This window comes from Pleurodeles waltl, chromosome 8 (genome assembly GCF_031143425.1).
Source record: "Pleurodeles waltl isolate 20211129_DDA chromosome 8, aPleWal1.hap1.20221129, whole genome shotgun sequence".
Taxonomy (NCBI): Eukaryota; Metazoa; Chordata; class Amphibia; order Caudata; family Salamandridae; genus Pleurodeles; species Pleurodeles waltl.
The window spans coordinates 800667358-800687998 of record NC_090447.1 but is presented as its reverse complement, the minus strand read 5'-3'; the positions used below and the strand labels follow the sequence as shown (position 1 = coordinate 800687998).

The 20641-nt window shown below is 48.7% G+C and overlaps 1 protein-coding gene across 1 annotated transcript in view; it reads left to right on the top strand.

Annotated features, from left to right (window-relative positions):
- Positions 1-1267: 1267 nt before the first annotated feature.
- The window catches only part of LOC138250306 (uncharacterized), a 153822-nt gene continuing 134448 nt past the window's right edge, over positions 1268-20641 (top strand). The window contains exon 1 of the mRNA XM_069205058.1: positions 1268-1366. Coding sequence (XP_069061159.1) covers positions 1315-1366 — 52 coding nt within the window. The 5' untranslated portion in view covers positions 1268-1314. The remainder of the gene's footprint in view (positions 1367-20641) is intronic.

Below are 20641 nucleotides of genomic sequence, written 5' to 3'. Positions count from 1 at the left end.
TCGTCAGGTGCTGCAGTGTGACAGGTGATGTCACACAGTCTCCTTTCTTTATTGCAGTGTGACAGGTGATGTTACACAGTCTCCTTTCTTCCTTCTTCATAGCGTGGTGCTACGCCACGCTTTCTTCTCCTTTGTTCTGTGGACCTTTAGAAGGTCCTGTCCTGTCCAAGGACTAGGTGTTTCTCAGTGTTGCTGGGTGGCATCGTGCCACTTGGGGTGTGCGACTCTCCTCTTGCCTGTTGTGGGTCACTGCCGACTCCGTCTTGAGGCAGTGTGGGGGAGGACACTCCTTGTTGAGTCCCTGGCCCGTTGCAGGGCAGTGACGGCGGGTCACTTTCTTTTCCGCTTCCTCTTCACTTGAGGGCGCAGTGCTTGTGCCTCAAGGCAGTGCTTTCTTGGCACTGGGTCTTGCTTGAACCTGGGTGTGCTTTGCAGGGTTGGTCGCTTCTGATGACCTCCTGTGTGATGGGCCAATGGTGGCCATCTTGTGTTGCTGAAAGGCCGGCTGGCACGGCCTCTTGTCCTGTGCGTTACGTCACGCTCTCGGGTGCTCTCTCCAATTTCGCAGGCGCTGCCTTAGTCGTCACGTTCTCTGGCGCTGCTCTCTGCGCATGTGACATAGGGGGTTATTCTAACTTTGGAGGAGGTGTTAATCCGTCCCAAAAGTGACGGAAAAGTGACAGATTTAACACCAGCCGTATTACGAGTCCATTATATCCTATGGAACTCGTAATACGGCTGGTGGTATATCCGTCACTTTACCGTCACTTTTGGGACGGATTAACACTCCTCCAAAGTTAGAATAACCCCCATAGTCTCTTTTCTGGGCGTCCTATGGTAACGCCTGATATGTCCCTTTCTTGTCCTACGGTGATGTCCATCACTTCTGGGGCATGTGGCGTTCTTTCGGCGGTGGCAGCAGACGCCCGCCAGGGTCTGCGCAGTCCATGCGCGCTCTCCTCGTGCCTCACGTGGCACTTGCGTTCATTTCTCACTTTTGCAGCTTGGCTGAGACAGCTGCAGTCTTCTCCTTCCCTGTGCAGCGTCGTCGCGTCCTTCTTCCTCGCCGTTTCCGTCTTCTGCCCCACTTCCCTCCAGGGGCGCACTCTTGGTCTGGAGCAGTCACTTTCTGAAAGTGCTGCTGTAGACTTGCCTTCATCCAATCTTGTATTCCTTTAAAATGGAAATAGGGTGCAGTACCAACTTTGGCCACTGGATGCCAGCAGTGCACTTCTTTTCCAGCTTGATGACAGTCTTTCCTGTTACCGGCCTGTTTGTTTTGAACCACACGCCATGAAGCCATGCTGAGGAGCCATGCTGCAGGAGGAGTTCACCAGGTCGGAGAGGGCTCTGGAGGGGGCTGCAGGTAAGTGTATTTTTATTTATTTTCTCTTTTTTCTCTTTTCTTTTCCTTTAGCACTGCATAGCCTCGTTTGAGGAGGCATGCAGAGGGCACACATTGCAGTGAGAAGGGGGGTGGGGGCTCCGGGCACTGTTTTCCTCTCTAGGTGTGTGTCAGCACCTCAAAGCTTCACTCCACATGTTTTTGGGAGGTTGTGGGGGGCGGCTCTTGGCAATTTTTCTGTGTCCTTGGTGAGTGCCTGCCCCATGTCGTTTCAGACTTCTTTCGGTGCATGTCTGCACCACGTATTCCATATTTCTTTCAGTGCGTGTCTGCACTAGTTTATTCGGTCCACGCGGCAGCTGGGGGGGGGGCAGTTCTGGGCATTTTCCTTCCTTTTCCTGGTGCATGGAAGCACCGCACCACCAGGCAGTTTGGTGCGCGGCCGCAGCAACATTTCTCACGCTGCTGGCCGCGTTCCTTTTTGAGGATGGAAGTGCGGGCGGCCGGCCTGGCCCTTGTTGGATGTTCCGGTTGATTTGCTTCTGGGTGCAAAACAGCACCATTTCTTCTCATACGCGGCGGCAGCTTCTTTCATGCACGCTGCGGGCCGCGAGCTTCTGGCGCTATCTGTAAAAAGGGGGGGCGGCCCTGGGCAATTTTCTTCGGTGCGCGAGAGCACCTTTATTTAAAATGAAAAAAGGGCGACCGGCCCCGACCCCAATTTGGCACCTTCGCTCTCCTTCTCCTCATGGCGCGCGACAGCGCCAATTTAAAGGAAAGAGGGGGGACACGGCCCCCGGTCGTCTTCTTTATTTTTTTTGCGGCGCATTTCATTACTTCTGCGCACGCCCGCAGCAGCATTTCGGGGGGTGGCCATCCCCGGTTATTGTTTATGGGTTTTTCACAAGCTGCGGGCCGCGCGTTTGCCATACGCATTTTCCAAAGGGGGGCGGCCTTGGGCATTACCGCATTTGTTTTTTTTCGTGGTGCGTAGCAGCACCATTTTCAACCTCGATGTGGAGGGTACCCCTGGCCTCACCTCATTCTCGGTGCAGTGCCGGTCGGCGCTCCCGTTTCCCTCCTCTTTTCAGGGCTCACGGCGGGCACCAGTCTCTCCACCGGGTTACTGTCCTGTTCCCTCCATGAGGAAAGTAGTCGTTTCCGGCCACGTGGGGTTGCTGTACCCGCCTTCGTCGCCAATGTAGTGTTGGGGCCCTCATGCTACTAAAGAAACCACACAGACACAGTGGTATGGTAGGTGGAACTGGCCCTGGGCACGTGCGCCCGGCCCCTTTTCTTGCCAGGGTCACCTGACCGGTGACGCCTGTGTTGGGTGGGTGTGGGGTGTATGTGGGAGGCCAGCCCTCAGCAGAGAGGCTGGCCAAACACTAGAACGTGTCCAGCAGGACACTACATGTGCCACATATAAAATCGTCTTCCTTTACCCATTTCTGTTTTTAAATCCAGCCTGCTCATTATTCTACAACGATACATGATATCCAGTTTCATCCTGCCAAATTCAGTCATGGTTTTCCAGGGCAATGGCATTGTTACCGTTTTCCTGAGAGTCAAAGCGGCCATCAGGTGGATGATGTTGCAATATGTCTTAAAATCCAAACTGAAGTCAAACAGTGAAACGTTCTAGAATGTCTGTCATTGGTGATTATTACAATACAGGGCATATTAAAAAAATAGAAACGTCAGCCTTTATAGAGTGGCATGCCAGTACCTGAAGTAAATATGGAGTGTGTGCCGATTCGAAGTGTGCCTAAAGATGTAACAGTCACGTTCCACAATAGAAAGCGATTGAGCCGCGGAGAAACAGCGCCTATTTGCGAAATCGGCGGAATATTTTTTTTAAAGCACTCTTATGCAGCCGCCACTGACTGCTTCGTAGCTTGTTTTTTTATTGCTTGGAGGGAGGTCGAGGTGGCAGACAACACAGCGGGAGAGAAGGGAGGCAACACGGAGGACGGGTAAGGGAGGTGAAAATACAATATGATGTGGATAGAGTTGTCTGCCTCATAGCGCTTATTTGGTATGGGAGGTCACGGGAACAGAATGAATAGTTAAGGGCAAAGCAACACAGACAGCGGCAAGCATGGTGGGGGCAAAGCGAAACAAATGGCAGGCAGGGTCAATGGGGGCAAAGCAAAACAAATGTCAGACAGGAAGGGTACGTGGGGCAAAGCAACATGGAGGTCAGGAAGAGTAGATGGGAGCAAAGCAACATGGATGGTGGGCAGGTAGGGTGGGACAAAACAAAACAACGCAGGGAGAGTGGGAGGGGGAAGCAGAGAGCTGGATGGGAAATGGGAAGATGGCTTGCAAAGACATGGGCTTTAATGAAGTCATAGCTGTTAAGTTTTCCAGGTCCTTGCTTGATGTGCTGCTCCAGTCTGAATTCAGGAATTTTAAGATTTGTTCTACAATGGAATAAACAAGACAAGTCCCAGAATAAAAACATTTTTTTTAAAACTCGAGAACGGCAGCACATCACTCATGGTCCTGGGAAACTTGGCAGGGCTGTGAAGGCCTGCAACTAAAAAAAAAAGTAGACTGAAAGTACAAGCAGTGGAAGAAATCTGGGCAAGGAAGCAGCACATGGGCCATGCTCCACGGGAGGGGCAAACACACAAAGAGGAAGTGAAGTTAGCAATTGCCTACCAAAGAGAAGCAAGCAAATGAGAGTGACAATGAAGTCAACCAATGGTTAGCAATTTGTGGGCTATTAGCCCTATAAGTAAAACAAAATATCTTGCAAGCAACATGTCTAAGGCAAGACCTAAAAACAAGAATGAAAATGCAAGGGCTGCAGAGTGTGACGAAGGGCAAAACGTCTGGAAGTGTTGCGATGCGCTAGTCTAGTGCATGGTTTATTTGATTTTTATAGTATTTTCAGAGACTCATTTCTGTGTCATTCCAGAAATATGTAGGTCATGCACCTTGCTTTAAGACAGACTAAGAAGAAATAGTATAATTTCCTCCGTGATAGAGTGGGCGTAATACTAAAGAGATCTACCAGGTGCCTCTAGTCTGCATCAAAGAAGTCAGCAGTCATCAAGCAGCTGCTTAACAAAAACAAATGCCACAAAGCTCCATCCATGCTGAATCCCGTCCCGACACCCACACTCAACGAACCGGATGGAGTAGAAAGACAGAAGCACTGTGCGGATGCACAGTCAGGGCATCACATGCAAGACAAGAGACCATGGGATTCTCAAGGCTGAGCGAGACAGCCATAGGGCAGCACAGCAGGCAAGATGAGGAAGTGAGTGCCCAGTGACCATAGAAGCCTTTCAGTTGAGACAGGATTAGTAGGTTTGTGAGTGTGGTAGTGCCTTCCCACTTGGATTGCTTTGACACTCACAGTGCACCCTCTCATTCTGCATGAGAATTTCTTTATATTTTTCTAGATAGTCTATTTCTTAATAACTTGAGCAGCACCTCTGAAGTGCCGAGTGTCAGATTTTATCCTGGCACTCATATGCATCCAATACCGGTAGATATGTGGCCATACAGCAATGCTGAATACTATGATATGTAGCAGGCTCATTTTACACAGTCAATAAATGTACATGTAAGCTCGAAGCCTAGCCTGCCATCTGGGATTGCATATAAACAATCAACCTAGTTGGAATGCAGGTCTGGTTTCAGGTGGTACAGCTAAGTTTAAACAACAATGGCTGGGCTGGGGGCCTGGTGGGTGCCACAGGGAAGCAAAAATAAATTATGGGGAAGCAACAAGAAAGGTGAAAGCAACGAATGAGCAGACAACAACATGGGTCAGTTCATGGGGCAAGCAAAACAACACGCAAGTAGTGACGCTGAAAGGGGAAATGGGAAGCAGCAACAACAGGGCAAGCAACGACGATCGTGAGCAGCGTCAGGATTGGCTGCAGGGCAGGCTGGGAGCATGTGCCTGCAGTGCAGGAGAGGAGCAGTGTGGCGGCAGCAGAGAAGCAGGTTAGGGAATTTTGTTATTTTTTAAAATTAATTCACCCCCGCACCTCCTGCGCCGCTGCGCCACAACAAAGTCCAGTGAGCCGCTCCTGGTGGAACCTGAAGAATATTTGTTCTACCAAAGAAAATATGGAAAGAAGTAAAATCCTGTGTTGCTTTCCCAGAACCTTGGCTGCCACAAGCCCTTGGAATCTCATTTGAGAAATATTTCAAGATTGAAATGTCCCACAGAATCCTTTTCAGAAGCCCTGCAAAACCTAGAAATCCGACACCAATGATTTTTAGACCACTTTGATATCAGTACTTGGAAAAATACTGAAATGCATGAGGAAAATAAGATTGGAAAGGACAAATACATTGCAAAACTGACATATCTAAAGACCATGCACAACCTACCATAATTCGCAAAAAATGCTTCCTAGCTAAAAGAAACCAACTAAGATATATGAATAGTTCCTTCTCCTTAGTAGGCCCAGTGAAGCAGAAAATAATTCACAATGGACAGTCAAATATCTTTGATAAACCAAAGAAGCTGGAAGCATTTATAAAGGACTTACTAGTCTCAGAAATGTCTCACTAACACTGTTCCACTAATAACTGTAGGCTACCTTGACACTAGCCTAATTACAAACTTTTCACACCAACACATGATACTCATACTAATACACATGTCTTAAACCAATGGAAGTTGATTCACAGGCACCCCATAATAACACTGGAATTTACCTGGGCGTAACATCAGTACTCTTATCTGCAACAACACTAAAATCCATCAGCTTATCCTCTTATCATACAAATGTATTGGCTCTCACCTCGGCCGACACGGCATATTCATTGATAGAGTTCACCACCTCCTAAATATACTAACATGTACCATGATTACTGCTATAAAGTAACATACAAATATTCTGCTTTGCCACAGAGTCATATTTGATTAATCTTAGTCTTGTCTATCTATGATCACCAATGTCATGTTTACCTTTTTGTACTACTCTCATAGTGTAAAGTATTTTGATATAGTTAAATTATCTAAGTATTCCGTACTTTAAATCAGTCTATGACATGGCTGACCTTGTTTGGCCATGAATTTGCAGGACACTTGTTTAAAATCGGGTCTCTAGTTGGCAGAGGTATACACCCTTATCCAAGTAGGGACCACAATTCTAGTCATGGTAAGTCACAACACACCCCAAATTATCTTGTGCTCACCCTCGGTTAGCTTGGCACAGAGCAGGCAGGCTTAACTTAGAAGGCAATGTGTAAAGTGTTTGTGTAATAGTTCATACAGTAACACAGAAAATAAGGTAAAAACAATGAAAATCCAATTTACACAAGCAAAGTTGTTAATTTTTAAAGATTAAATCCCACTAAAGCACTTAGAAACTCAATAACTCCAACTGAGGCTACCACGGTGTTGTTGACGGAGTCGTTCCCAGTAAACTGAGACCACAGGGGCAGGTCACGGAGTAGCACGGACCCCCAGGCACAGTACCTTTGAAAACAAAGAAACAAAGCATTGCACGGAGTCAGGGAGATGAAGTGTCACTGGAACCAGTGGCGAGTGACTCCCTTATGACGTCCAGAGAGGTAAGGTGTCGGTTCTGCAATGTGAAGCAGGGGAGGGGAGGTGTCGGCCCGTCCGGTTGCAGGGGGAGCAGGTGCGGCATCAGAGGTGAGGTGTTAGCTCCTTGTGACCCGGCAGGGTCAATGAATCTAGTCGGTCAAGACATGATGAGCCGACTTTGCAGTGTTGCGATCACACTGCGTGAAGTCAGTGACGTCGCGGCAATGTCAGACTTGCATTTCAGGCCCCAGTCGTTGTGTGCAGCAAGGTCCATGGGGGGAGCAGCTGCAGCACCACTGCTGGCTTTGCTGAAGTGGTTACTGGTGTCGCTGAAGTCAGTGAACTAGCTAAAAGCTGGTTGTTTAAGGCTTTGTTGGCCCTGAGACCACAGAACAGGAGGAAAGCTCAATCCAAGCCCTCGGAGGGCACTTTTGGAGAGGGTTGAGTCCTTCCAGCAAAGTCAGAGACCAGCAGGCAGCAGGGCAGCAGCAGGGCAGGAGTACTTCTCAGGAAAGCAGTCCAGATGAGTCCTTTGGGCAGCCATGCAGTTCCTCTGACAGAGTTCAGGTGTAGATTCAGAAGTGTGTGATTTGGTGCGGTCAGAGACCCAGTTTATATACCCAAAGATGCCTTTGAAGTGGGGGAGATTTCAAAGAGTAGTTTTGAAGTGCACAAGTTCACCTTTCATCCCAGGCCTTCCTGTCAGGATCCCTGTGGGGGGCGGGGGGTAATTAGTCCTTTGTTTGAGGGCAGGCCACGGGCCTTTGAAATGTAATAGAGAGCCCCCTCCACCCTTCCTGTCCAGGGAGACTCATTCAGTATGCAGATGAATGCAGATGTGAATGAGTGTCCTGTGTTTATGGCTGTCTGAGTGGAATGCACAAGGGGAGCTTTCAACCAGCACAGACCAGATGTGGATTGGAGACAGGGCTGTAAGGCACAACTGTTAGTAAGTGCATAGATATGACCAAAAGTGGCATTTCTAAAATAGCAATATTAAATCCAACTCAACCAGTGAGCAGGATTTTCTATTACCCTTCTGGCATTAGTAAACATGACAGGGTGTAGGAAAGTCCTCCTTTTTGCCTTGGTCACCCCCAAACCTTTTGGACAGATACTGGTGGTAACTGACTCTTGGCTGTGCCCTGGGTTCTGCTTACCAGTCCCAGGGCCAGTGCTTTGTGTAAAGTGGATATGCAAATTAGGCTAATTCTAATTGGCAGTCTCAACCTACCTATAAGTCCCTAGTGTATGGTAGGGCATGTAGGTTAAGGGATCACAGCATAGGTAGTGCACAGCTGAGGTGTCCAGTGTCATTTTAAAGGCAGGCCTGCATTGCTGGCTGCTTTTCAGCCACAGTTGCATGCAAAATCGACTTTGGAATTAAAAGTACTTCCAAAGTCTTAAACCACCTTATTTTTACATATAAGTCACCCCTAAGGTATGCCCTATGTGCCCCTAGGGTTGGGTGCCATGGAACTATAAAAAGGGAACTTATAAATTATAAGCACTGTCGAGGTAAAATAGCCAAATTCGTTTTTCCCTCACTGTAGTGAATGGCCCCCATAAGATAAAATGGGGAGACTTTATTTTAATTAGAAAAGTTCCCATAAGTGCCAGATACCTTGAGTTTGGTATCAAATTAATTGTTATAATAAATCCCACAACTTGCCATTGTTGGATTTAATATAACTAGTTTAGGCAAGAGTTTTAAAACTCTACCTGAAAATTGCCAACTTCAGCTTTGTAGTTTCCTTCTCTGATTGGCCAGCATCTGGCAGCCTAGCCAGGCTGCCTTGATGAGGTGTGAAGTTGCCTGGGTTGAACACAAAGGTTGTGCCTGGGGGAGGAGATCTGACTCAGCAGAGGGTGAAACAGGATGGAGGGGGAGAGCAGCCAAACTGATCTTGAAAGGCAGGGAAGGACACTTGGAGCAGGTCAGGACCTCCCCCATTTCCCGCAACACCAGACAATTAGGAGCCCTAGTGATTAGATTAGGAGAGGGTGGGAGAGGGGTGTGTTTAGGATTTTTAGCCACACCAGTAGGTTGGCTCAGCCAGATCTAACCTCCAAAAATCAGTTTCAGCCATGTTGGATTTTTGAAGAATGTTGCTCCCTGGGATTGCTATTTGCCACACTTACCAGGAAGTGGTCATCAAAGGGGAAATGAGCCTGCCTGTGATTGGACAGTCAGACCCCCCTGCTTCCCAACCCAGGAGCATGGGTAAATATAGCAGAGCTGCACACACACCTCAGATCCCTGCAAGGAACAAGACAAAGAAGAAGAAGGACTGCCCTGCTGGAACCCTGACCTGCACCTGGACCTTGCACTCTGAAGGACTGTGCCAGCTGCACAATGGGGCTTCACCACTAAAAGGTCTTTGCCTGTCTTCTACTGCTTCAAGAAGGGACTCCCTGTTTGCTACACAGTAGCCCAGAGTCCCCTGCATCAAGTCCTGCAAGAAGGGCCCAGCTGACTAGCGTCCAGTGGCCATTTGAGGATTCTGACCAGGTGCATTCTGAGAATCGTAGTCCCAGCTCACAAGGAGCAGCTCAGAGCTTCTAGAACCTTAGATCAAGTTGTGGACACTTAGGACCCAAAACGAACCTCTGGAAGAAGATCCAGAAGTTTGGAGACGTTTGGAACAACTCTATAAGTTGAAGAGGTGCATTGTGGGAGTTGTAGTCCCAGACCCCAAGAGGCAAACCAGAGCCTCTGACCCCTTGGCGTGTGTGTGCTGTGGACCACTTTCCTGAAGCAAGAAACACTTCTGAAAGTAAGTGTAACAGTGTTACCACATGGGTGGCCTAAACTCTGAACTTTGTCCCTGTCCACTGGGACCTTTTTTTTTTAACCCTTTGACCGCTAGTTGCTTCTGTGCACTAGAAAACATTTATTATTTAAAAAAATCATATCTCAGGTTTCCCTTATCTTCTTTTAATCGCTTTGGTGTCATTTTAAAGATAAAAACATAATCTATTTTTATAAATTGGTGTTGGATTTGTATTGTGTTTTGTGTTTTACTTATTTACTGTTTAGTGATTTTTAAATGCTTTACACACTTGTCTTAATATTTAAGCCTTGTGGCTCGTTGCCAAGCTACCAAGGTTTGAGCTGGGTTTAATTTATTGAGACCTAACTGGGCCTAAGTGGAGGTTAGTGGCCTATTGCTCGGTGTAGGTACTTACATGCACTTACCAATAATCCACTTTCCAACATTTATGGTGCGCAGTGGTGGGATCCAGTACTTGTGGTCAGTATCACACTACAGTTTTAAATAAAACAAATTAAAAGTCATTTAAATTGTCCTTGTGCAAAAATTATTTGGACTAATTTAAATTATTGCATTTTTGTGATTTTCCTAAATTCTTGACTCCAATTTTTGCAAAATGTTTTTTTGACACAAAACTAGGGAACCATGGAGCTTGATCTGGCTAGCCTACCCAGAATGACAGTAGTCCAGCTTAGTTGTGTGCGGAGAGGGAGTTGCCTGCAGCCACTAACCTTAGGAAAAATGTTTTAGTTAAATCCGTGACAGTCTGGCCTGAGGCCCAAGAAGTAGGCACAGCGTAAGCTCCAGGGGAGGAAGAAGTAGGGGTGGATGCCAGCTCCAATCTCTCTGGGGAGGGAGGGCATCTGAGCCTTGGTGAGGATGAGGAAGACCGGTCCTCACTGCACACTGTTACCAGGGCCAAACCTAAAGCTAGTTGGGGGAAGAGGGTCCCTTCAGAAGGAGAGAACCTGTCTCTAGAGAAAGAGAGCTGGAGACCCAGCTGGAATATATAGCTTTGGCGGCAGAGAAGCTGGTCCTGGAAAATAAAAAGTTGGCATGGGAAGAGAAATAAGATGGTGGCAGTGAGAGAGAACCTGAGATTTCCATGGGTGAATGGGTTTGTCCCAGACTACCGAAAGGGGTGTTTCCTTCTATGTAGAAGGCGGATGATATAGATAAATGGCTGGGGGGCTTTGAGGGGGCCTTCCAGAAGAGGAGAGTTAAGCCTCAAATACTGGGGTCATCCCTATGGGAGTTGGTCCCCAGTTCTGAGAGGGATAGGCCTCTGACCTTAAGTGAGGAGGAGGCAGATGCATACCCTAGTATGAAGAGGTGCTTAACTAAAAAGTTTGGTCTGACCCCAGAACAATATAGGCTTCAATTTAGGGACACCCATAAGACAGCTACCAAGTACTGGGTTGATTTTCTGGACATCGTAGTTAAGGCACTAGAGGGCTGAATACAGGGCAACAAGGTAAGTACCTTTGAGGGGCTGTACAATTTGATTAGGAGGGAGCACCTTCTGACTAATTGTGCCCAAGAAAAGCTCTGCCAGTATCTAGTTGACTCTAAGTTGACCAACCCCAGGGAGCTGGAGGAGACAGCAGATGACTGGTTAAGAACCAGAGTTAACCAGAAACCCCTAGGGGGTAACCAGAGAAAGGGAGGACATGGTTCTTCTCAGGGGAAAACCAAGGGAAAGATGATAAAAAAATTCAAGGAGTCCTCACAAGAGTCCCTGAAACCTTCTAAGGGAGCGGGAGCCCTGAGTCATTCCAATTCTAAGGGGAAGGCGTATCAGGGGAAGCATTATAATCCTGTTAAGGCAGGGAAGTTTCAGGACCTTGTTAATGCTGGCAAGTGTTTTGAGTGTCATCAGCCTGGAAACAAAAGAGGGGATGCTATCTGGTCCAAGAAGCCCCCACTAGTGGGAAGTCCCATGGGATGCTAGTGTAGCTGTGGGGATGGAAAGTGGCTCAGGGCTGGGATCAGGGTACACAGAGGTCACCTTAGTGTCGATGGGTGGGGTGGACTTTGCAATTATAGCCACCTTACCTCCCAGCATGAAGAGGTATAGTCAGAGGCCTAAAGTCAGTGGGACTGAGGTGGAAGCTCAGAGATACAGGAGCTAGTGTGACAATGGTCACAGAAAAGCTGGTTTCTCCATAGAAGGTCTTACCTTGTGTCTTCCACCAGGTGACTGATGCAGATAGCAGAACTAAATTACATCTCAAGGCCATGGTGAGCCTGGGGAGGCGTGACTGGCCTCAAGAAGGTAGCAGTAGCTTCTGCCCCAGTAAAATGTCTGCTGGGAAATTATCTGGTCAGAGTTGGAAAGAAGGGTCCAAGCGCGGAAGCCGAACCTCCCTGAATGGGTGTGTACTGTGAGCAGGTCACAGCCAGCACAACAGGGAAGTGCTGGACACTTGGACCCTGGAAACATGGGCCTAGCCTCCAAGAAGAAGAGAAAGGGCACTGGGTCTGGCTTGCCAGCCCCACCAAGTACAGAGAGTCAGGAGTAATCCAAACCTGAGGGGGAGGATCTAACCTCTGAGAGATGGCCCTTTCCCCTGCAAGCTCTGCCTGACTTGGCAAAACTGCAAGGGGCAGGTGGACCCACCAGAGAGGAATTGTGCCAGGGACAAAGAGAGTGTTCCTCTCTTGAGGGCCTGAGGCAGACTGTCACCAGACAAGAACAAGAGGATACCAGGGGGTCCCACAAGGTTTATTGGGAGGATGGAGTTTTCTACACAGCGGCAAGGGACCCCAAACCAAGGGTAACCAGAAGAGTGGTGTTCCCCCAGAAGTATAAAGAGTTCCTCCTATCATTAAGCCATGATATTCCCTTAGCTGGACATTTGGGGCAGACCAAGACCTGAAACAATCTGGTCAACCATTTCTCTTGGCCCACATGTCAGAAAAGGTCAAGGAGGTTTGCAGCTCCTGTGTCACCTGCCAGGCCAGGGGCAAGGCAGGGGGCAAGCCAAAGTCTCCCTTGATACCAATGCCAGCGGTTAGGACTCCCTTTGGGAGAGTGGGGATTGACAATGTTCATTCCCTAGACCCACCAACTGCCTCAGGCAACAGGTAGTTGTGGACCATGCCACCAGGTACCCTGAGGCACTATTCCCTCAGAACAGTCACTGCTCCCACATTGACTAGGGCTCTACCTGTCTCAGATAGGGGTACACATTTTATATCTGAAAGCAATGTGGTATGTGTGTGGTGTTACATATAAGTTCACCACTCCCTATCATCCCCAGACCAATGGTGGGAAAATAACACTACCAATAGTCAATCCAAGGGTATGGCAGGGCTCACTTTGGGATGTGTAGTGGGGGTTGGTTTAGTTAGGTAAACCACTGAGGCTGTTTTAGTCTTTGATGATGACATTGACCTTGCCATCCTTGTTGCTTGTCCTCTTAATATGGATAAGTACAAGGAATAACCCCTAATAAATGGTGTTCAGGTGAGGCCTACAGGGACACATGTGCCAGTGTCACATTGGTGACTGAAAAACTGGTGGCCCCTGAGCAACACCTACTTGGTCATCAGTACAGACAGACGCCCATAACAAACCCCATGGCTTTTGTTGATCTCAACTGGGGGGGGGGGATTTACTGGTCCAAAGACATTTGTGGTATCTACAGACCTACCTGTAGAATGTCTACTAGAAAATGACTTGGAGACTTCAGCTTGGGTTGAAGTGGAGTTGGAGGCCCATGCTGCCATGCTGGGCATTCCTGGGCATGTCTTTGCTTTGACAAGGGCTCGGGCCAAAAAGCAAAGAGGACAGGGAAACTTGGATAATGGAACAATGGACCAAGAGCTTCCCAAACGTAGGGGTAGAAAGGGTAAGAAGTTATCCACTATCCCTCCCTCTGCTGAATGTTCCCCCTTTGAGGAGGAGAGTCTACTCCCTGGACAGAACCTACACCTGAAGAACTACAAGCTGACACAACTGAGCTTTTTGGTGCAGTGGGGCCTGCCAGGGAGGAGTTTAGTGTGGCACAGCAGACCTGCCCTTCACTTGAGGGTTTAACACAGTAAGCTGTCAAACAAGAGGCAGGGGATATCAGTGACACCCAAAGGGTGTACTGGGAGAACAATCTCTTGTACACAGATGCAAGGGACCCAAAACCTGGTGCCACAAGGAGACTGATCATTCCCTTGCAGTACAGAGAATTTGTGCTAACTTTAGCCCATGATATTCACCTTGCTGTATATTTGGGGCAAAGTAAGACCTGGGACAGACTGGTCCCACAGTTTCACTGGCCTCACATGTCAGAGGACACAAAGGAGCTTTGTCACTCCTGTGTCACTTGCCATGCCAGTGGTAAGACTGGTGGCACCCCAAAGGCCATCTTGTGTCGCGCCGCGGTCCACCGTGGGCCGAGCAGGAAGATCGGCTCGAGACACGGCTGGGGCCGTTGTTCAATTTCTCTGCCACAGGGCTTGCTGCAGCCCTTTTGTCCGACCTTATCTCGCACAAGGCTCTAATTTGGGTATCATGGCCTCGGAGAGTTCAGGGTGAGGCACACCCTTGAAATTAGAAGTGGGTGCCCACCCCTCACTCACCCGGTGTTACCTCTTCTTTTTCTTTGTCTTCTTTTCTTTTCTTTCTCCTTTTCTTTTTTCCTTCATTTTTCCAAATAGGAGCCATGTTCTTCTTGCTCCAAGCATGCCCTTCTTCTACCTATTTCCCTGCAAGCATTAGGTTCCTTTTCTAAAATGGCATCTTCATCTATGTTTTCCTATGGTCCTTTCCCAATCCAACATGGCATCTTTTATATTCCTGTACGTCACTTCCTGTTTTAGGGTATATAAGGAGTGGACTTCTTGCTCTCTTGCGCTGCAACACTTCCTTTGGTGGTAATCATGCTCCAGTGGTTTTTCCTCCAGCCCTTTAACTCGCCTGTTCCAGTTTCTTCCAGTATTTGGTTTCTTTTTATTGGAAGACTTACCTTTTTTGTGCTTAGTCTCTGTTCCAGGGAGTTCTAGTCTTAGAGGTTTTTTTCCTTTGGGTTTCTCTTCTGGGACTCCTTCTGGAGGGCACAGACTGCCTGTAAGGAAATGGCTCCCTGTTGCAATTACCCCCCCCACTTTTTGCCTGATGCTGATGCTGACTTGACTGAGAAGTGTGCTGGGACCCTGCTAACCAGGCCCCAGCACCAGTGTTCTTTCACCTAAAATGTACCATTGTCTCAACAATTGGCACAACCCTGGCATCCAGGTAAGTCCCTTGTAACTGGTACCCCTGGTACCAAGGGCCCTGATGCCAGGGAAGGTCTCTAAGGGCTGCAGCATGTCTTATGCCACCCTAGGGACCCCTCACTCAGCACAGACACACTGCTTGCCAGCTTGTGTGTGCTGGTGGGGAGAAAATTACTAAGTTGACATGGCACTCCCCTCAGGGTGCCATGCCAACCTCACACTGCCTGTGGCATAGGTAAGTCACCCCTCTAGCAGGCCTTACAGCCCTAAGGCAGGGTGCACTATACCACAGGTGAGGGCATATGTGCATGAGCACTATGCCCCTACAGTGTCTAAGCAAAACCTTAGACATTGTAAGTGCAGGGTAGCCATAAGAGTATATGGTCTGGGAGTCTGTCAAAAACGAACTCCACAGCTCCATAATGGCTACACTGAATATTGGGAAGTTTGGTATCAAACTTCTCAGAATAATAAACCCACACTGATGCCGGTGTTGGATTTATTAACAAATGCACACAGAGGGCATCTTAGAGATGCCCCCTATATTTTACCCAATTGTTCAGTGCAGGACTGACTGGTCTGTGCCAGCCTGCTGCTGAGAGATGAGTTTCTGACCCCATGTGGTGAGGGCCTTTGTGCTCTCTGAGGACAGAAACAAAAGCCTGCTCTGGGTGGAGGTGCTTCACACCTCCCCCTGCAGGAACTGTAACACCTAGCAGTGAGCCTCAATGGCTCAGGCCTCGTGTTACAATGCCCCAGGGCACTCCAGCTAGTGGAGATGCCCGCCCCCTGGACACAGCCCCCACTCTTGGCGGCAAGTCCAGAGGAGATAATGAGAAAAACAAGGAGGAGTCACCCACCAGTCAGGACAGCCCCTAAGGTGTCCTGAGCTGAGGTGACCCCTGCCTTTAGAAATCCTCCATCTTGATTTTGGAGGATTCCCCCAATAGGAATAGGGATGTGCCCCCCTCCCCTCAGGGAGGAGGCACAAAAAGGGTGTAGCCACCCTCAATGACAGTAGCCATTGGCTACTGCCCTCCCAGACCTAAACACACCCCTGAATTAAGTATTTAGGGGCTCCCCAGAACCTAGGAAACTAGATTCCTGCAACCTAAGACGAAGAAGGACTGTTGAGCTGAAAAACCTGCAGAGAAGACAGAGACACCAACTGCTTTGGCCCCAGCTCTACCGGCCTGTCTTCTCACTTCAAAAGAGCTGCTCCAGCGACGCGTTCCACAGGGTCCAGCGACCTCTGAAGCCTCAGAGGACTACCCTGCATCTAAAAGGACCAAGAACTCCCGAGGACAGCGGCTCTGCTCCAAGAAAGAAGCATCTTTGCAACAAAGAAGCAACTTTGAAAGAACACGCGTTTCCCGCCGGAAGCGTGAGACTTTGCACTCTGCACCCGACGCCCCCGGCTCGACTTGTAGAGAACAAACACTACAGGGAGGACTCCCCGGCGACTGCGAGCCTGTGAGTAGCCAGAGTTGACCCCCCTGAACCCCCACAGTGACGCCTGCAGAGGGAATTCAGAGGCTCCCCCTGACCACGACTGCCTGCTTCAAAGACCCGACGCCTGGTAAGGACACTGCACCCGCAGCCCCCAGGACGTGAAGGATCCGACCTCCAGTGCAGGATTGACCCCCAAGTGACCCGCTCCCTTGCCCATGTGGTGGCTACCCCGAGGACCCCCCCCCCCCCTTGCCTGCCTGCATCGCTGAAGAGACCCCATGGTCTCCCATTGAACTCCATTGCAAATCTGACGCCTGTTTGCACACTGCACCCGGCCGCCCCCGTGCCGCTGAGGGTGTACTTTTTGTGCTGACTTGTGTCCCCCCCGGTGCCCTACAAAACCCCCCGGGTCTGCCCGCCGAAGACGCGGGTACTTACCTGCTGGCAGACTGGAACTGGGGCACCCCCTTCTCCATTGAAGCTTCTGCTTTTTGGGCACCACTTTGACCTCTGCACCTGACCGGCCCTGAGCTGCTGGTGTGGTAACTTTGGGGTTGCCCTGAACCCCCAACGGTGGGCTACCTTGGACCCAACTTTGAACCCTGTAGGTGGTTTACTTACCTGCAAAACTAACAAACACTTACCTCCCCCAGGAACTGTTGAAAATTGCACTGTGTCCAGTTTTAAAATAGCTTATTGCCATTTGTGTGAAAACTGTATATGCTATTTTGCTAATTCAAAGTTCCTAAAGTTCCTAAGTGAAATACCTTTCATTTAAAGTATTGTTTGTAAATCTTGAACCTGTGGTTCTTAAAATAAACTAAGAAAATATATTTTTCTATATAAAAACCTATTGGTCTGGAATTGTCTTTGAGTGTGTGTTCCTCATTTATTGCCTGTGTGTGTACAACAAATGCTTAACTCTACCCTCTGATAAGCCTACTGCTCGACCACACTACCACAAAATAGAGCATTAGAATTATCTCTTTTTGCCACTATCTTACCTCTAAGGGGAACCCTTGGACTCTGTGTATGCTATTTCTTACTTTGAAATAGTACATACAGAGCCAACTTCCTACACTGCCTTTTGATGTCCCATTGTCAGCAGCACCGTGGCTACCAGAAAGTGCCGCCCTTACCTTGGTCAAGGCAGGACCTACAACAATAGAGACCATCCTGCAGTTCCAGTTGGCCAGAGCCATAAGTGACGAGCAAATCGTTACACCTTGATCCACTGCCAGTGGTTGGGGTGCCCTTTGAAAGGGTAGAGTTTGACATTGGGGGCCCCTTGACCCTCCAACAGCTTCTTGAAACAGGTCCATTTTAGTGGTAGTGGACCATTCCACTAGATATCCAGAAGCTACACGTCTGAGGACGACTACTGCTCCTGAAGTGGCCAAAGTCCTCTTGGTAATCTTTTTCAGGATGGGTTTTCCAAAAGAGGTGGTGTCAGACAGAGGTAGCAACTTCATCTCTGCATACCTGAAAGCAATGTGGAAAGAGTGTGGTGTAACCTACAAGTTCACCACACCTCACCATCCCCAAACAAAAGGGTTGGGTGAGAGGTTTAACAAAACCCTCAAAGGTATGATTATGGGACTCTCTGAAAAACTCAGAAGGAGATGGGATGTCCTCTTACCATGCCTCTTTTTTGTCTACAGGGAGGTACCCCAAAAAGGAGTGGGCTAGAGCCCCTTTGAACCCCTCTTTGGCCTCCCTGTTAGGGGTCCATTAGCTCTTGTGAAAGAGGGGCTGAGTACCTGAAAAAGGCCACTAAAAACCTTTAGGCCAGCCAAGAGTTACAGAAACAATGCATGACCAAAAGGCTATCCTGACAGTGTACCGACAGGACAGAAGGTGTGGGTCCTGGAGCCTGTGGCACCCATAGCACTCCAAGCCAAATGGAGTGGACCTCACATCATAGTGGAAAAGAAGGGTGAGGTCACTTATTTAGTTGACCCAGGCACTCCTAGAAGTCCTCTTAGAGTACTTCATGTGAACCGCCTTAAACCCTAATCTGACAGGACTGACTTAACCCTTCTCATGGCCACTGATGAGGGACAGGAAAATGAGAGTGACCCTCTCCCTGATCTCTTCTCCAACACTGCAACTGAAGGCTCAGTGGAAGGAGTTATCTTAGCAAACTGCCTTACTGAGTCTCAGAAGGAAGAATGCAGGAATCTCTTGGCTCAATTTTCTGAGCTCTTTTCTCTGATACCTGATCAGACTACATGGTGTGAGCACACCATTGATACTGGAGACAGTTTACCTGTCAAAAGTAAGATTTATAGACTGCATTAACTCTGAAGTTCAAAAATGCTTTACTTAGGAGTGATTGAGCACTCTGTACCCAAACCTCACTCTCAAAATGGGAAAGGGGAGATGAGGTTCTGTGTAGATTACACAGGGCTCACCACAATCACAAAGACTGATGCTTGCCATATACCCAGGGCAGATGAGCTTATTGATACACTGGCATCTGCCAAGAATCTCATCACTTTTGATTTGACTGCAGGGTATTGGCAGATCAAAATATAGAAAATATAGAAGAGGTTAAACCTAGGACAGCTTTCTGTACCGTTGGAGGGCATTATCAGCTTACTGTTATGCCCTTTGGTTTGAAGAATGCACCTGCCACTTTTCAGAGGTTGGTGAACACAGTCCTCCAAGGTCTGGAAGCTTTCAGTGCAGCATATCTTGACGATATTGCTGTATTTAGCTCCCCTTGGGGTGACCACCTGGTACACCTATGGAAAGCTTTGGAAGCCCTGGAAGTAACCACTCCAATGCAGATGGACTCTCCAGATATTTCCACTTAGACATTGAAGACTCGTCTGGGCAAGGCTAGCCTTATTGTCCCTCGTTTGGTGGGGGTTTAGGAAAGTACCCTCTTTTTGCCATGGTAACCCCCAATTCCTGCCTGATGTCAGGGTGCTTGACTGTGTTCACTGGCATCCTGCTAACCAGGACCCCAGTGATTATTCTCTCTCTCCTCTAAATTGTGTCACTGCATACTGGTACCCCAGTATTTCATCTACAATTGGCATACTGGTGCCCCCTTGTGAGTCTCTAGTATTTGGTACCCAGGTACCCAGAGCATTGGGGTTCCAGGGGACCCTATGAGCTGCAGCATTTCTTTTGCCACCCATAGGGAGCCAATACAAAGGCGTCTGCAGGACTGGCATTGCAGCCTGCATGAAAAGGTGCATGCACCCTTTCACTGTGATTTATGCAGCACCAGCTCACTTATAAGTCACCCATTTAGCAGGCCCTCCAGCCCTGAGGGCAGGGTGCAGAGTACCTGTGTGTGAGGGCATCCCGCACTAGTAGAGATGCCCCCACGACCTCCAGGACCATTTTCCTGGACTTCATGAGTGTGGGGATGTCATTTATGTGTGTACTGGACATGGGTCACTACCTATGTCCAGCTACATAAGGGTAACTCCGAACATAGGCATGTTTGGTATCAAACATGTTAGAATCATACCCCAATGATTTTGCAAGCATTGGTTGAATGATTCCATGCACTCTGGGGGATCCTTAGAGGACCCCCAGTATTGCCATTACAGTCTTCTGAGGTTTTCCAGACAGCTGAAGCTGCTGCCACCTTGCAGGCAGGTTACTGCCCTCCTGTTGCTTGAACAGCTCAAGCCCAGGAAAACAGAACAAAGAAATTCCTTTGGGAGAGGGGTTTTACACCCTCTCCCTTTGGAAATAGGTGTAACAGGCTTGCAGGGGGCAGCATCCCCAAGTCTCTGGAAGTGTTTCGAAGGGCATAGATGGTGCCCTCCTTGCATAATCCAGTCTACACCAGTTCAGGGACCCCCAGTCCCTGCCCTGGCACGAAACTGGACAAAGTAAAGGGGAGTGACCACTCCCCTGTCCATCACCACCCCAGGGGTGGTGTTCAGAGCTCCTCCAGAGGGTCCCTGGGTTTTGCCATCTTGGATTCCAAGTTGGCAGGGCACTCTGGGAGCATCTGAGTGGCCAGTGCCAGCAGGTGACGTCAGAGCCCTCCCCTGATAAGTGCTTACCTGTTTAGCTGACCAATCCCCCTTTCAGGCCTATGTAGGGTCTCTCTCTTGAGTAGTTCTTTAGATTTGGATTGCAAGACTCCAGCAGGAATCCTCTGCATACTTTACATCACCTTATTATTGAAGAAACTGCATCTGAACCCTCCAGGAACTCTACAACTGAAACATAGAAGCAAAGATGACTTCTGCAACATTGTATCCTCAGCTCCTGCCAGCAACTGCAACTGTTTCCCGGTCATGCATCCTCATTGGAAAGCCTTTCTTCAGCCTGCACCAGAAGAATGAAGGAATCTCC